The following is a 16,151-nucleotide window of genomic DNA, read 5'->3' on the forward strand; positions in this document are numbered from 1 at the left end:
GGTAATTTGGGCATTTAAAAAATTTTAAACACTCAAATGAAAATATTTTTCGAAATTAACTGTACAGGGGGTCTTTGTCACAGACTCCATAGTACAAGAAGGGGGTCTTTGTCACAGACTCCATAGTACAAGAGGGTCTTTGTACTTTACCCAAAAAAATAAAAAAAAAATAGCCAAAAACATTACTCAAGTCAAACGAATTGAGTCATCCAAATCAACGAGATATGAATTAAGAGTGAAACCGAACTGATTGCCTGAACAGTTTTTCAAGCCGAACAGTCGAACCATCCGCGGTCAATGACAGTTCAAACTTCAAAAACCATGCCATGCATCAATACGTTGCAACACACATTGTACCAAATTTGATCCAATTGGATCTGGATCCACCACTATCTTTGATCTTCATATATTACTTAAAATTTTAATATTGTAATTTTACTTAATTAGAGAGACAGAGAGAGAAGTAAAACTGATCATCTTTACGTGTTGCCAGGTCGCCAAGATTAGCTACAATAAAACATACAACACATACAAGTAAACTATGGAATGTGCATCCCTTCTTTTACAATAATAATATTTCCCAAGTCCCACAAAATCACCAACTTTTACAGTTGATACATGAAGAAGCACCATCCCGTAAAGCTATTTCCCTTCTTCGCTCTTAACCCCCCCTCTGTCCTAACCGCACTACCTGAGCTGAGAAATTCCCTTTTGGGCGCTGAAGTTTATTCGTTGCTGATGATTGCAAAATCCGATGTCCGGGAATAGATGGAACCCATGCCCAACAATGTGCACCATCTGTTTATAGATGTTTCTTCTTTTGTTTGGGGGAAGGGAGGGCCAGATATGTTGTTACAGGAAACAGTTCTGGAGTTCCACAAATTGCGCTACTACTTCACCGTTAGTACTCTTGGGCATCCAAAACAGGATTTGATGGATACTCTAGACCCTGAAGTGCTGGCATCCGTCTTAAATCCTCTTCTGAATATGCAGGGATAAACCAGTATCTCTTGTCTGTCCCGAACACCTGATACTCAAAAAAATGTAAATCCTATCAGTCGAATCAATCAATAGAAAAATACTAAGAGTTCTACTAAGGTGCATCTGGATCTGGATGCACGTCTCATTGATTGGCATTTCACAAATTATTCTTTTCAGTTTTTTTTTTTTTGGTATTTGGTGCCCCGCACCACTAATACCCCCCCCCCCTGCTGGAATGAACCAGCTAACATACGAACAAGCAACACCCTGGGTTGGTAATACAATCATGTCTTTTGCTGCACAGTTCAGTGATACAATCCCAACACATACATGGTCCATTTCAATAATCCCCCTTGCCTTTTCAGCTAGTGTTATGCATCTTTTTAATTTGAAATGGCAACTTTCAATTAATAAAAAGGAAACAAAAAGAAAAAAAAAAAAAAAAAAGGATCCTCCATCTTCCTCTTCCTCCTCATCCCCCTCCCTCTTAAGGAGGCATTGTGCTCTGGAGGCTTATGCCTCTTATGTTCTGAACTATGCCTCATGTCTCAGATAGTGGAATGTTTCTTTTAACGCCTCCATGTTTTAAAACATTGGTAATACCAAAGAAGAAGATAGGCCAGGTTTGGCATATCCAATAGATTATACGGCTTAGTATGCTTCCAGGATAAATGTGAATAACCATCACCCATCTCCAAATCTCCACCGTGCACATGTAAACATGCAGGGGTGTCATAAAAGATAATTGACTGTATGCTAGAAACATAGTATTGGTGGCAGATTGCTTTGAAACTTTCAATGATCAGGTGATCTAGCGTCCCAGTTTGAGAAGGAACCTAAACAATTGGGAGATCAACAGCCGAACAGAATTATTAAGTTCAGTTAACTCAGTGCAGCCTCAATTATTGAGCCCTGATGCCAAGGTTTGGAAGGGAGATAGTTCAGGAACATTCGCCACCAGATCCCCTGCAGCAAAATCTGGGTGACTTGTGTTCCTTCAAAGGCCTCATTCCTAGGGATAGCCCGATCAAAAGAGGCTTTCAAATCAAGTCCAACTTATGTCTGATGTGTGGATCAGAAGTGGAGACTGTGGACTACCTGTTTGTGCATTGTAAAGTGGCTAATACATCCAGGACATTGTATCTAAAGCTCTTCAGGATAGTGATATTCTTCCCAGACAGGCTGGAATTTGAGAGGTCTATCTAAGAAAGGGAAAGTGGTATGGAATAGCATCTAAGCAGCAGTCATTTGGAACATTTGGAAGGAAAGAAAGTCATGCATTTTCTGGAATGTGGCATGCAATGAGGAGAAGCTTCAGTCCAAGATAACATGCACCTTAATATCTTGGAGTTCTAGTCATGAAGGATATTTTGGTTTGAGACAGTTCTATTTTGTTTTCTGAAAATATGCACAAAGATACAGACATACAGATAAAGTAAGCCATATACTTGTATGTCCCATTATACACAATCGTACTAGGGCTTTTACTTTAATGAATATACTTTACCTTAAAAAAAAAAAAACAAATGTGCAGCAGCAATTCTTTCCACCCTCTGGATGACAAAATTGACCTCCTAGGGGTGTCAGCAGGCCAGGATCGGCACCGGTTTGCCTCAACCCAAACTTACCCCGACCCGAGTTAATAAGACAATTTCTAAACATGCACCAATTCTATAAAGTTGAACCTCATACCAAAAAAAAAATAAAGATTAGAGGAAAATAGTTCCTGGAAAAAAAAAATATTCAAAATTAAAAGAACATCTGAGGGAATACCAAGAAATGTAGGTAATGCAGTGTCATCTATTAGGAGAGGTCTCAAAGGAAAAATATTAAAGCTTTACTTCGGTCACTCTCCATATCCAAGGTTTTCAATGTTGGTGAAGAAGAAAATTACAAAGAAACAATAAAAGTTAACTTCCATGATAAGAGCAAAAAGCAAGAAGCAAAAAAAAAAAAATGCAAATGGAATAAAGAGACAAGGATGTTTAAGAAGCAAGAAGAAGAAATAAAAACAAGAAACCTCTTATTTGTAGCAGAACCCAGTAAAGCTCTCTTTAGCATTGTTTTAACCCCAAGTTTTGCACAGCACAAGCAAGCATTAAGTAGTTCTTTTCTTAAGGAAGAAAAAGAAAACTTACCACTGATATTTACAAAAGAAAAACTAGGTTGTAACTGCTCTACAGTCTGCTTATGGTTGTCCCTTCTCCTTTTCCAATCTATCTTCTCTTCAAGAAAATAAATGAAAGAGGGACCAAAAAATGAAAACAAAAGAAAACCCTAGGGTATATTACAAGAATACCTTCTTTATGCAGGGAACATCATGACTCAATGGGTCTGAGTAATGTAACCCAATACTGACCAGAACCCGACTCAGATTAGAGTATTAAAACCCTATCCCGATCCTACAGCCAAAATAACCTGCCTCAAACCCAATCCTATAGGATCAGGTCAAGGTGGTTTACCATTCAACCCACACCCCCTAGGTTATCCCTAGATGAACAACCAACAAAGACAATTAACTATGTCACCAATTTTCTTTTGACAAGTCGCAAAGCTGTTGTCACAGCTCCATGTTGTTCCTTGTCATCTATTCCATTATGTTTTGGTCACTAACATTGTGCCAGTTCATCCACAAAAATATGGATGTACATTCTGCCTTGAATGGTTGGTTTGGTTAATAGTTAATGATGCCTTCAAAAGTTAGTTTTATGGTCTGGTACTTTTCATGTAATGTAAGTACCACTAAACATACAAGCATAAAAGCATCAATAATCTCAAGAAGAAAAAGTAATGTAAAACATCTGTTATCAGACTCGCTAAGAAGCTAGAAACCTGAAAACACAACCTTGTATTTCCAATTAAGAGGACTTCTGACAGTGCAAAACGTGGTATTGAGCTGAACAATCAGAGAAACCGACTTGACCATGATCTTAGTCAGTCATGCAAACCAAGGAGGGACACTTAGCAAAACCAGCGTAAAGTCTTCAGTCAGGAGTAGCAACAATACACAGTCCTGACACAAAGTTCAACCATGGCAAACTGATCTGTGTATTAAGCTTGGTTTACTTTGAAACCTTCAAGGATGGACAATTACCAAGACCAGTGTCAAGTCTTCAGTCAGGAATTTCAACAATACATAGTCCTGACGACAAAGTGTAACCATGGCAAACTGATCTGTATATTAAGCTTGGATTACCTTGGAACCTTTCATGGTTGAGGCATTAAACATGGGTTACTTGTACTCATCTAAAAAAAGCATGGGTTACATGGTTTAACAGAAGGCTATCAATAATTAAAGATTTAAAAGTTCCAGTAAAAGAAACAGAAAAAAATCCGCAATGTGTAGGAAAATGCAACCACCTGTTCAAAGTTCTTCTTGCGACCAAGGTCATAACGCCATTTAGGAGTGGTCTTCTTCTCATATGCCTGATTACAAGAAAACCAAGCCACCATTAATTATATGGAAAACAACCTGCATACCAACCATGAAGTTGGGCGCTCGAGATACACAGACAAATAATTTTTTTTTTCTTTCAGAAAAGGCTAAGTATATTTGTATTACTGAGAAATAATAATAATAATGACAACAACAACAACAACAAAGGAGTGAAAGAGAAAAAGTAAAACAACCTGATACACAGAGGCATGGGCTCGAAGGCATGCATGCATACACACACACACACACGAGAGAGAGAGAGAGAGAGAGAGAGAGAGAGAGAATGAATGAATGAATGAATGAAAAAAATTTAAAACAACCTGGAAAACAGATATTACCTCAATAGTGGTGGTATTAGCAGCAACCAGTGATATATGCATGATCAGAAATCCCATCACACTCAATGCAAATGCTAAGTTTAAAACTGGATAACAGAGTGAAGCGGTCATATTTAAGAAGAAGATAGAAGAAGAAAGCATGAAAGCAAGAGAAAAAAAAAAAAAAATCTTCAGAAATTAAACTTATTGAAACTCACCAAATGTGAGAAAAGTGGTTGCAAGAGTTCCTGGTGTTCCAGGTATTTCTCCATCACTAAAGAATGCTATGAAATGTGGCAACAATGATAAGGTGACCAAAGTTGTCTCAAGAAACGTGTAGAACTGCATTGAGATTAAACAACAGAATATAACAATCAGGATTGTCGTAATTGGTTCTTTTCTTTCTTTTTCCTTTTCTTGTGGTGATTCCAGCATATCTAGTAAACAAATAAATGGATGAAAGAATGATTAAAACCATCCACAACCCAAATTAATAGCTGATAAGACAGTAAGACACCTATTTAGAAGACAAAAACATTCCTACATGTTGTGCCCAAAAACACAAGGGGGATGCAAACATATTATGCCCACAGAAATGCAAAGCCAATCTTGTAAATTGCAAAGATGATGATATATAAACTCTAAATACAGAAGATATTTCGACGGAAGTAGCTTTGGAAATCCAGGGCCATCTGGAATTGGAGGGGTTTTAAGAAATGAAAGCAGAGTGATCATGGGAATGTACTCAGGCCCCATTGGAGTGTGTGACTCTGTAGGAAAACATTCCCACATGTTGTGCCCAAAAACACAAGGGAAATGCAAACATATTATGCCCAGAGAAATGCAAAGTCAATCTTGTAAATTGCAAAGATGATTATATATAAACTCTAAATACAGAAGATATTTCGACGGAAGTAGCTTTGGGAATCTGGGGCCATCTGGAATTGGAGGGATTTTAAGAAATCAAAGCGGGGTGATAATGGGAATGTACTCAGGCCCCATTGGAGTGTGTGACTCTGTAGGAAAACATTCCTACATGTTGTGTCCAAAAACACAAGGGAGATGCAAACATATCATGCCCAGAGAAATGCAAAGTCAATCTTGTAAATTGCAAAGATGATGATATATAAACTCTAAATACAGAAGATATTTCGACGGAAGTAGATTTGGGAATCCGGGACCATCTGGAATTGGAGGGGTTTTAAGAAATGAAAGTGGAGTGATCATGGGAATGTACTCAGGCCCCATTGGAGTGTGTGACTCTGTAACAGCAGAATTGAAGGCAGTAATTTATGGGATGCAGAAATCTATGGAAATGGGGACTCGAAAGCTAATAGTTGAAGGCGACTCCGAAATAGTAATAAGCTGGTTAAAACAGAATGAGAAGGTTCCTTGGTTTTTCAGAAACAAAACCAAACAATTCAAGAGGTTTTCAAGGGATATGCAGCTGATATTTCAATGGACTCCTAGGTCGGCAAATGGCCTAGCTGACCAACTAGCAAAGCAAGGGGTAAATAGGGTAGAGTGCTTCTGGGCTCAGTTGCAAGACTGAATATTAAATTGTCTCTGTATTCTATTGATGGTAGCCGATGCTGCCCTTGTTTCTGTACTCTCTTCTTTCTCTAAGTAATAAAATTTAATGTTGATTACTGATAAAAAAAATAAATAAATACAGAAGATATTTCAAAGATTATAAGTCAAAGTTGAGAGCATCCTGGAGCTTGTGAGTGCCTAGAAGTTAAACTAATGTGAACGAAACTTTCACATTGGAAGGTAAGCAATAGGATCATGGCCATTTCTATTTGAAATCTAGTGGTTGAAAGGTTGAAAGAAACTAGATTTGAGAAAATATTGCAAAAAGAGGAAGGATAATGTTAGTACAACAATCTTTTTTTTGGTTTTTTTTAAGAAGTTTGGTGGAAAAATCGCCTTGTAGGTTGTAACTTCTTTTATCTGTTTTCTACCAGTAACAAAAAGAACCACCATGTAGCTTCACCACTTGTTGCTTTATACTACTTCCCATTCTCCAGAATATGACCCCCAATGGAACAACCGAACATCTAAAAATTTGATATCAAATGTTGCCTATATAAGAGGAGAGAAAAATAACTATCCACTTGAATTTTACCCCAGAATTCTCATGTTCCTGTTGTCCCCTTTATTGCATCAGGACAACTATGATGGTTCAGCAATTCCCCTCTTGAGTTGATCCCCTTGAATTATGATGAATCACAGACTGCCTTTATGCTACTACGTGCAAGCAATAAAGATCCCTTTTAAAATTTGTGTAACTGGGGACTAAATGGAAAGCACATAGTAAAAGTAGCATTACTAACATCCACATATATACACTTTCATACATTAATGATTTTGTATTACTTATCAAAAAAAAATGCAACTTATCAATAAAATTTTTCCTCACAAAGTGGGAATATAATCCATCAGAACTTAACTTTTACATTCAAAGGAATATAAATGAAGACTTGAGAAGGCAGAAGGTATATAAACAAGAACAACAGACACAATGCCTCCAAGATTCACAACAGATAAAGAAAAGACAAGTTGATATTGAATCCAAAACAGAACTAATGAATGCAGCATGTAAGAGAGTTTGGACATGGCAGCGTAAATCCAACATACCAAGAAAAGAAGGAAATACTTGTAGTTTAATGCCCCAACACAATTGACGACCCACACGCAATGATGGTCCATTTTCAGGACACACCTCCCACCTAAAACCAATTGAATAATTTCAATATTTTTATTGTCATTTTTTCTCTTTTTGGTGCCTCTCATAACAAAACCAGTAAGTTTATGAAAAGAAAATGCATGTATAGATGGAAGAACTCACAAACGGAGCAATGATGGCATCGAGGTGGTTTCAGCTGGTTACACTTCCGGCAGTACCGGAATCTTGGATTTGCTGGGTCAGGCAGCATAGCTGATTGCTGCAGACCTGCACCTGCGGCACCAAACTCTATACCCGTTAATGGGTCGTTTTCTCCTCTTTCCTCATCTAAGGTTGGCCTCCAGTTTGGTGGAACACTGCCAGGATCGGTTAAAACAACGGAAAAGTAGCTCCACAACAGCATCACCAACTGCATAATCAAAATAACCTCTTAAAACCATAAGTGTGTCGATTCCAATTAGAATAAAAAGCGTAATACTTAATAATAGTTCCTCGCTTCATTTTTTGCTGGATCAGCTATTTCTTTTCAGCAGAAAAAAAAAAACTATTTTTTCTAACAACCCCACAAATAAAAAACAAAATGGAAGAAATTAAGCTCTGCAGTTTCTTGGAAATAGTAATCCTTAACGGTTAAAATTTCCTGACAAAAAAACATCCAACTAATTCACCCAACTCCAAAACTACAAATGTAACCTTCTCAGCCAAAAGGCAAAAAATTAAAAACCAGAAAATTAGGGCAAAAACTCTACAGCTAAATAGATAATGAAAAAAGTTTGTGGAACATGAGAGAGAGAGAGAGAGAGAGAGAGAGAGCTTACCAGGCCATGAAACAAGATCAAGACAGCAAGAGCCGTGATGGAATCAAGACCACCGTCGTACAAAGCCGGGACGTAATTGGTAATGACGACGGCATAATACGTGACTCCGACAACGCCGAGGACCAATAAGATCATTATAGACCCAAGCCCACGTAGAGCCGTACAAAACTTGAAAACGTTCCACGCCATTACAGCACCGGATCTGTGCATATTGAAATCAAGAAGACAAATATCTTGATTTTTTTTTCCACTCTATACAAAAGTTTCTTTGTATATAGATATGGGCTATATGAATCTAAATGGAAGCATGCACATCAATCTGTATATCCGATCTCTGTATCTAGGGTTTACAAGTTAAGCAGCTGGGATTCTGGAATTCCGGGCGATGCGTGGAATTCCATACCCAGTCGGGCCTCTCTGGTTTCTCCTCTGTCTTGAAACTAGAGAACAAAACGAACCCAGAAATATAAACTCCAAATTTTGCAAAATTTAGAAAGAGAAATAGGAAATGCGTGGGAGGAGACTCGACGAGACGACGAGGGCTCGGATCCGAAGGCGGGTGGACGAAGCAAAGAAAATTGTAATACTCTTAATTTAGATTGATTCAGACCTTCAGATTGCCATTAATTATGCTTTATTCGGAAAGAAAAGCTAAAAGTAAAAGCGGTTAAAGCAATTTTAGGTACCGTTTGGCAATTATTTTTGCCAAGATCTTCTAACAGCCAAAATAGTCAAAGATAAAATTCCCTATCACTATGCTCTACTTTCCCTCGAGTGACAATTTGGTTCTCTAACTTTCAAGACGCCGCAGGTATCGGATTGTCGCATTTGAAAGTTGGGTATTGGATTGTTGCATTTTAAAGTTATGGAGATTAAATTATCATTTGAGCCAAAATATAGGGTATCAATCCAAAATTTTTCATAACAAAAGAGGGGTCGCATTTGAAGCTTTCAGATTTTTTATGGGTTTAGACTTTTATAAGGGCCCGTTTGATAAGTCTTTTTGGGAAGATCTTCTGGTAGTTCCGCGAGTCAAAAGATGCAATGAGCTTTTGCATGAAGATCTAAGTAGCTTGAAGCTAATTTGGTAGATACATGTATTTTCATGTCTTTTCATGCAAGAATAAAACCTAAAAGATACAAAAAGCTTTATTTAGAGCTTCCCGAAATCAGCCCAAAATGGGTTTTTTGCGTCTTTTCAGCACTCCAGCTTTTGGCGGCTAGATTCCTACGAACCCAACAAGAATAGATCGAAAATCAATCTGCTTGGCTTATAAACAATCAAAAGACCACATGGAAAGATGTGCCAAACGGGCCCTAAATTTTCAGGGGTATAGGTCCTGTTGGTTTCGTATCACACAGAGAAAATCAAATTTTGGTTTTCCAAGTTTTAAAAAGCCTGAAATACCATACCAAAAGACATGTCAAACATATTACTACTCAGGGTTAGGGATGGCAATTTTTCCCAATGGGTGAGAGGTGGAGATTGTTTTATGCATATATACATACGTACATACATACATGCATATAATATTATTTATATTTTAAAAACTTCCTTTATTTTAAGTAAATCTATTTATTTTTTAAATATCATTATTAACAAATTTCGAGATTCGAATCCCCATGAGAAACCCATCTCCACCATAGAGGATAATTTTTATCTCTGATGGTGATTAGGATTGAGGACGGGGATTTATTTATAAATCAAGGTCAGAGATGAAAAATATGATCTCCCTCCATTGCCATTCCAGTCGAGACCAATACAATGCAAAGCATAGTTTTCAAAATCGGACCAGACCGAACAGTTGAACCAGAAAAATTGGGAACCAGTCAAGTGACAAGTTCTGTTTTTCCCCAAAACCAGATATTTACAAAAGAACGTTGATTTGGTCAGCAAACCACTGACTTGGGTGGTTGAATCGTTCAACAGTTTCGACCGTTTTTAAATTTTTTTATTTTTTTGTCAAAATGGGCCGACCATTTGGACCATTCGACCCGAGAACCTGACCCATGACTGGTTCAATCTCTGGGTCGATTTTAAAAACCTTGATGCAGAGGTTTTATTAAAAGAAATTGTGGAAAATTAAAAAAAAAAAACGCTATGACATTACTAATTAGACCGAGCAAGATCGAGTCGAATCTAACCATTGTTTTTGGGTTATGTATTATTGAGCTGGACCTTTGAGTTCCGGGCCCAGGCTTGTATTCACCAAAAAAAAAGAATCTAAAGGCCCAATAAGCGCGTAATTCCTGTTTATTATATTTTAATAAATACAAGGCCCAATTCTGGTCAATGCGTTATATTATATCAACTTGGGAATAGAATCCCACTCGGGTTCCAATGTCTGAATTTAGTATTTGATTGGGATGATCGAGATTTTTTGATTGGTTGAGTATAGATCAGGCCCATCCAATATCCGATCCCTTTAATTTTCATATCTTGGACTCATTCTTATTTCTTACAATCATGCATTCACCCCCTGTAAATGCGGTCTGTCCCAACTATGAGATCCATTAAAGATTCAAACCTGTTTTCTTCCATTTCCATATTACTCCAGATTTGACCCATTTCATTCCCTGGGTAGAAACCATCTTTGGCATCCCAACAAGACATGGTAGCATAAAAATCTGGTTTGGGTCCTAATTTGTACCAATTTTGGGGACTGGTTCCAAACCAAGCAGTTTTCTGGATCACTTCCAAAACATCCTCAAAACATATGTTAATGTAATTGAAACTGTATAATCATGAGAACTAAATGAGATTCCTAAGAAATTGAATATCTGTAAGCTATGTGTCTTACCCTCTTGCTATGAAAGTTGTTCCATATGTTCATGAGTTTAGGATTTTTAGAAATTCCAGAAAAATCTACCATTAACTATAATTATTGTTTTCTGATTCAAGTGGTAGACACCTAATTGCAGTCTATAGACCTCAATCAATCTCTCCTTATAATTTTTAATAACAGATATAAAGTCTATACTATATTCTAAAACGCAGTTGTCCACATCAGACTCCAAATATTGCTTTTCACCCTTTTAGAATTTTATGGTTTTTTCAATGTTTAAGAACATAAAATTAATATGAGGCTATTTAAGCCCATCCATAGATGTGTCAAGGGACCAGTTTTGGATTAGACCTTGCCCAAACCAAAATTAATTTGGATGGATTGGATAGACAGGACATATTGAATTGGATCAATCCAGACTTAATGGTCCAAAGTACTTATTGGATTGGATTGGATCTGGTCCACTAATAGAAGATAAGAATATAGGTGTCCAAGGACCAGGTTTGGATTAGAATTATTAATCTAAATTAAAACAAAATTGAACCGATTGGACGGTCCAGACATTGAAATTGGACCAGTCCAAAATAGTCATCAGATTATATTGGACCTGGTCTATTTGTAATGGACTTGCATTGGACTGGATCGAATTGGAGCAAATCCAATCCAATTGACACCCTTATGGCCACCCACAACAAATTCAGTTAAGAAACTAAATATAACATTGGCATCTCAGCCCACGTATTGTACGTGTCTCTTCTAGAATATACTAAGTGAATAGCTCCAATACCTTTTAGGGTACCAAATATAAGTCCTCCCTTTTTCTTTAAATACAAACACAGACTTAGGGATTAGGGTGATTAATAAACCCATGAATGTTGAACTTTGCAAATAATCAAATGGGTGGCAAAATTTTGGTATGACATCCAACGTGAAGACACAGGATCAAATGGACCGGATTGGATTTGAAGTAGGGTATATTCGAATATGATCCGACACTATTTCATGTTGGTTCCAATTCGATCCGAATATCTGATCGAATCTGATAGGACTCGATTTGAATTTGAATCGTATTGGTAAGTTGAATTTTCGGATCTGATCTGATTTGACTTGTTTTTCTTTAAAAATTAATAAATTATTAAAAGAAAATAAAATATACTAATTTAAATATAGTAAAAACAAAAATACAAGTATTTTTTTTTGTTATTTTCATCATATATACATGTTTTTTATAAAAAATAAATAATATAACAAATTTATAAAAATATAATATAAAAAATATATTTATAAATAAATAAATAAATAAATAAATAAATATCATATATATATTGGATTGGTTCTTCTTGGATTGGATAGGAGATGATCTGAATCCAATCCAATTTTTTCATCGGATCTTATTATCCAATCCGATCCGAACAGGGATGATCTGAATTTGACCAAATGAGATTGGATCTCGGATCCGATCCATTTGCACCCCTAATCAACACTACTAAGTGGAGGCTTTGTGGAATGGATAATAGGCCTCACGTGCACAGTACATGGATCATGGATCCAATTGCGTTTAGATCTCATCTAGTTTTTTAAGGACTACGAAGTCTAGGAAATGTAGAAAAAGCATCATCATCATCATCATCATTATTATTATTAGGCACACCCCTTTGCAGGAGAGGCAAAAAAAATTGAAACAATATCCAAAACAGAATAAATTGGGCCTAGTTTGTTGGCCCAATCTAGCTAAGACAGAAGTAACTTGAGGTTGTTAGAGACAAACCATTGCTTTCCTTCTGTATCAAAACTCAAAAGTGATTATTTATCCAAAGTTACGTATTTAGTAAGTTTGCACCAAATTTCAGTTTTGAATCTTTTGATTTGCTTAAATTGCTATGTGATTTGGTGGTTTTTTGAAGGTGATATATGATCTATATCTATACTACTTTAAAAAGCATGAATGGCCTTAAGAATATTTCCGGAATTTTCTAAGGATAAAATTTACCCTTCTATATTTAATTTTATTGATAAAAAAATGAGGGCAAATAGAGTAATCAGTTCTTGATATTAAATGAGTTGAAAAGAGGTAATTTAAAGATATTCAATGCATTAAATTCTCTATCATTAAACATTCAAGTTATTAACTTGCATTCGTGTTCATTGAATCATATATTTAAGCAATTTTTGTTCTTCTCATCATTAAGTTCTATTAATTAAATCTATACTTAATAAATTAATAATTCCAATAACATAAAAGCTTATACTTTTAAAATCTACCTAGCAAAAATAGTGTTTTCATCTAGATGGTGGTAAGAAATTAAATCATTTTGGGTCAAATGGGTTAATCCATGTTGCCACAATTAAATAATAAAATTAAAAATAGATAAAATAAAAAAATAGAAATAAAAAATTGGGAACATTTTTAACATATATATATATATATATATTAAACAATAATAAGCATGATAAATAAGAATTTTTTTTATTAATGATGGAAATGGAATGTAAAATTTAAAACAATTGGAAATAAAACTATTTTCCTATTCTCTCTCATTAAATCTTATATTTAAGATATATTAATTTTTCTCATCATTAAATTCTTGTAATTAAATCCACAATATTAATTTTAATAGTATAAAAATAAATATTTTGAAAAGTAATTTGAATACAAAACAATTTCCTTCCCTCTCAGTGGTGGGTAAGCAATTCGACCATTTGGGGTCAAATGGATTAATAAATAATCCATAATTAAATAATAAAAATTAAAATAAATAACTATAAAATGTAAGAAGTATTTTTATTAATGATGAAAATTGAATGCCAAATTCAAAATCTACCTAGAAATGAAATGATGTCATAGTCAAATAATAAAATTTTTAATAATAAAAAATACAAAGAATCACAAAAATAAAAGAAAAAAAGATAGAGAAAATTTTGGGCACCTATCTAATGTTATATATTTATAAAAAATAAAATATTGGGTACATCTATAATATTGTGCATTCATTATATTGAACAAAAATAAGTTTTATACATAAGAAATAATTTTATCAATGATGGAAATGTAATACAAAATTTAATGTCAACTTAGAAATCAAACAATTTTTAGTTTTAGATGGTGGACAAACAAAAATTAAGTGTGATATATAAAAACTATTCTATATAATATAAATGAAATATATAATTTAAAGGGAAAATTATAGTCAAAGTCAATTGTACATTTAAAATTAGGTTGTAGGTTGGTCCTGAAACCAACAAAACTCTGACAATCGGCTCTACATTTAAAATTATAAAACCCCTCGCCAAGTCATCAAGACTTATGTGGCTGTTGCCAACATGGAACTCTTAGTCCATGTTGGACACGATAAAAAACCTATACTGAAAATAGGTTTTCAATTTCTCTCCCACTCCCTCTGTCTCTCGATCTCCCTTCCTTCTCTCACTCTCACAGTCATCTCTCAATATCTCACTCCTTCTATCTCTCTCACTTTCTCAGCTTCGGTCTATAGCCAAATCAAAACCTCTCTCTCTCTCTCTCTCTCTATTGTTTTCCTTCAATCTTTATCATTCTCTCTAGTTGGTGTAAATTTCATAGCCAAGAGCTTCTTGTGAATTTTTATCGAATTGGTGTAATAATTTTTTAACCATACCAAGTTGGTCTCATGTTCTTTTATACAATTCAATTAATACTATATAAGTGTGTAAGGAAATAAAAAAATGAGAGAGGGAGCAGGAGAGAAACTGAGCAAGAACGATAGAAATTAAGAGAGAATGAGAAATTAACCAAGAAAGAGAATGAGAGAGATTGAGGGAGAACGATATGTAGAGAGCAAGAGAGTGAGAGAAATTGATATAGATAACGTAAATACAAAAACCATAAACCATTTTTATTTATTTTCAAATCACATAGTTATTGGGCAGATAAATATGACTGTGAGTGAGAGAGTGTGAGGGAGATAGAGATAGAGAGAGAGAGAGAGAGAGAGAGAGAGAATAAAAACATTTTTCTTATTTTCCAATCACCCAACATTAAAGGGCAATTTCAATATAAGCATTTTCTTGTGTCCAACATGGATTAAGAGTCCCATGTTGGCAATAGTCACATAAGCCTCTGATGACATGACGATGGTTTTTATAATTTAAAATGTAGAGCCGGTTGCCAAAGTTTTGTTGATTTATAGACCAACTTGTAGCCTAATTTTAAATATACAACCAGCTCTGGCTATAATTTTTCCTAATTTAAAACTAATCCAAAAGCAAAACTATTTTCTTATCTAGATGGTGGGCCAGTTAACCAGCTTTTCAAAGAAACCCATGATGTCATAATTGAATAATAAATATTTAAGTTTATTTTTAATCATATTGTTATTTTTGTTAATTTTCAATTTCTGTCTTAACTATGATATACCTAAAATTCAAGTAATTGATATGAAGAAAAATTTCTCACGTGCAACGCATGTGCTTAATTACTAGTACATATAAAGATGAAAACAGAAGTCAACTGGCGTAGGTTACAAAAGTACTAGTTGTAAAGAGTTTATGTTAATTCAACACAACATGAGTTTGAATCAGTGTTATAGGGGTATGGATACAGGAATCAGAACCTGTGGTGGTTCACACATGCACCCCACATAGAGCACCCTACAAACGCTTCACAACATATCCCAATCGTTAGGGACATCTTCCACTGACAATTTCGAAAGATGTTCCTAATGCATGCTGAGATGAAATCAACTTCAGTCAGTGCAAGGCTCGTTCAAACACCGTTCAAACAGCCTTTACAGCCTTGCATTGGGAACATCTCCATACTTCTGTGTTTTATTTCATGGGGAGATATCCCCAATGCAAAACTATAATGGCTGTTGGAAATGGTTCTAAACTGACTGAATCAGGTTTCTGCTGAGATATGTATATGGGGTGCAGATGTGATCTCGTATTTAAGAGTGTCTCCACTTGACAAGTTGAGAGACAAAAAAATAAAAAATAAAAAAGCTAGAACTTGTCCATATTTATTGAAGGAAAAATCTATGATGCCGGAAAGACATGATATAGAAAGAATTTTTTGATTGAATTTTAACGTTACAAACTTAAATAAACACAAGGAAAAGGTGCTCCTAAAACTATTTTTGTTAGCTAAAA

At 35.2% G+C, this 16,151-nt stretch overlaps 1 protein-coding gene across 1 annotated transcript; it reads right to left on the bottom strand.

Annotated features, from left to right (window-relative positions):
- Positions 1-460: 460 nt before the first annotated feature.
- On the bottom strand, positions 461-9,068 carry LOC104596247 (putative protein S-acyltransferase 14). The gene is made up of 7 exons (XM_010257325.3): positions 8,242-9,068; positions 7,586-7,832; positions 7,375-7,466; positions 4,953-5,076; positions 4,756-4,841; positions 4,342-4,407; positions 461-1,027 (listed from the first exon to the last, which is right to left on the bottom strand). Exons 1-7 carry the CDS (start codon positions 8,449-8,451, stop codon positions 902-904), a joined length of 951 nt encoding a protein of 316 aa, XP_010255627.1. The 5' UTR covers positions 8,452-9,068; the 3' UTR covers positions 461-901.
- Between the last annotated feature and the right edge of the window lie 7,083 nt (positions 9,069-16,151).

This window comes from Nelumbo nucifera, chromosome 1, assembly GCF_055504915.1.
Source record: "Nelumbo nucifera cultivar China Antique chromosome 1, China Antique-T2T, whole genome shotgun sequence".
Classification (NCBI taxonomy): Eukaryota; Viridiplantae; Streptophyta; class Magnoliopsida; order Proteales; family Nelumbonaceae; genus Nelumbo; species Nelumbo nucifera.

Bases quoted from the DNA above. Each gene is read 5' to 3' on its own strand.
- LOC104596247 (XM_010257325.3), bottom strand. From the start codon at position 8,451: ATGCACAGATCCGGTGCTGTAATGGCGTGGAACGTTTTCAAGTTTTGT. The intron at 4,842-4,952 runs GTGAGTTTCAAT...TCTGTTATCCAG, and splicing joins AACCACTTTTCTCACATTTG to TTTTAAACTTAGCATTTGCA. The intron at 4,408-4,755 runs GTAATATCTGTT...TCTTGTAATCAG, and splicing joins CTAATACCACCACTATTGAG to GCATATGAGAAGAAGACCAC.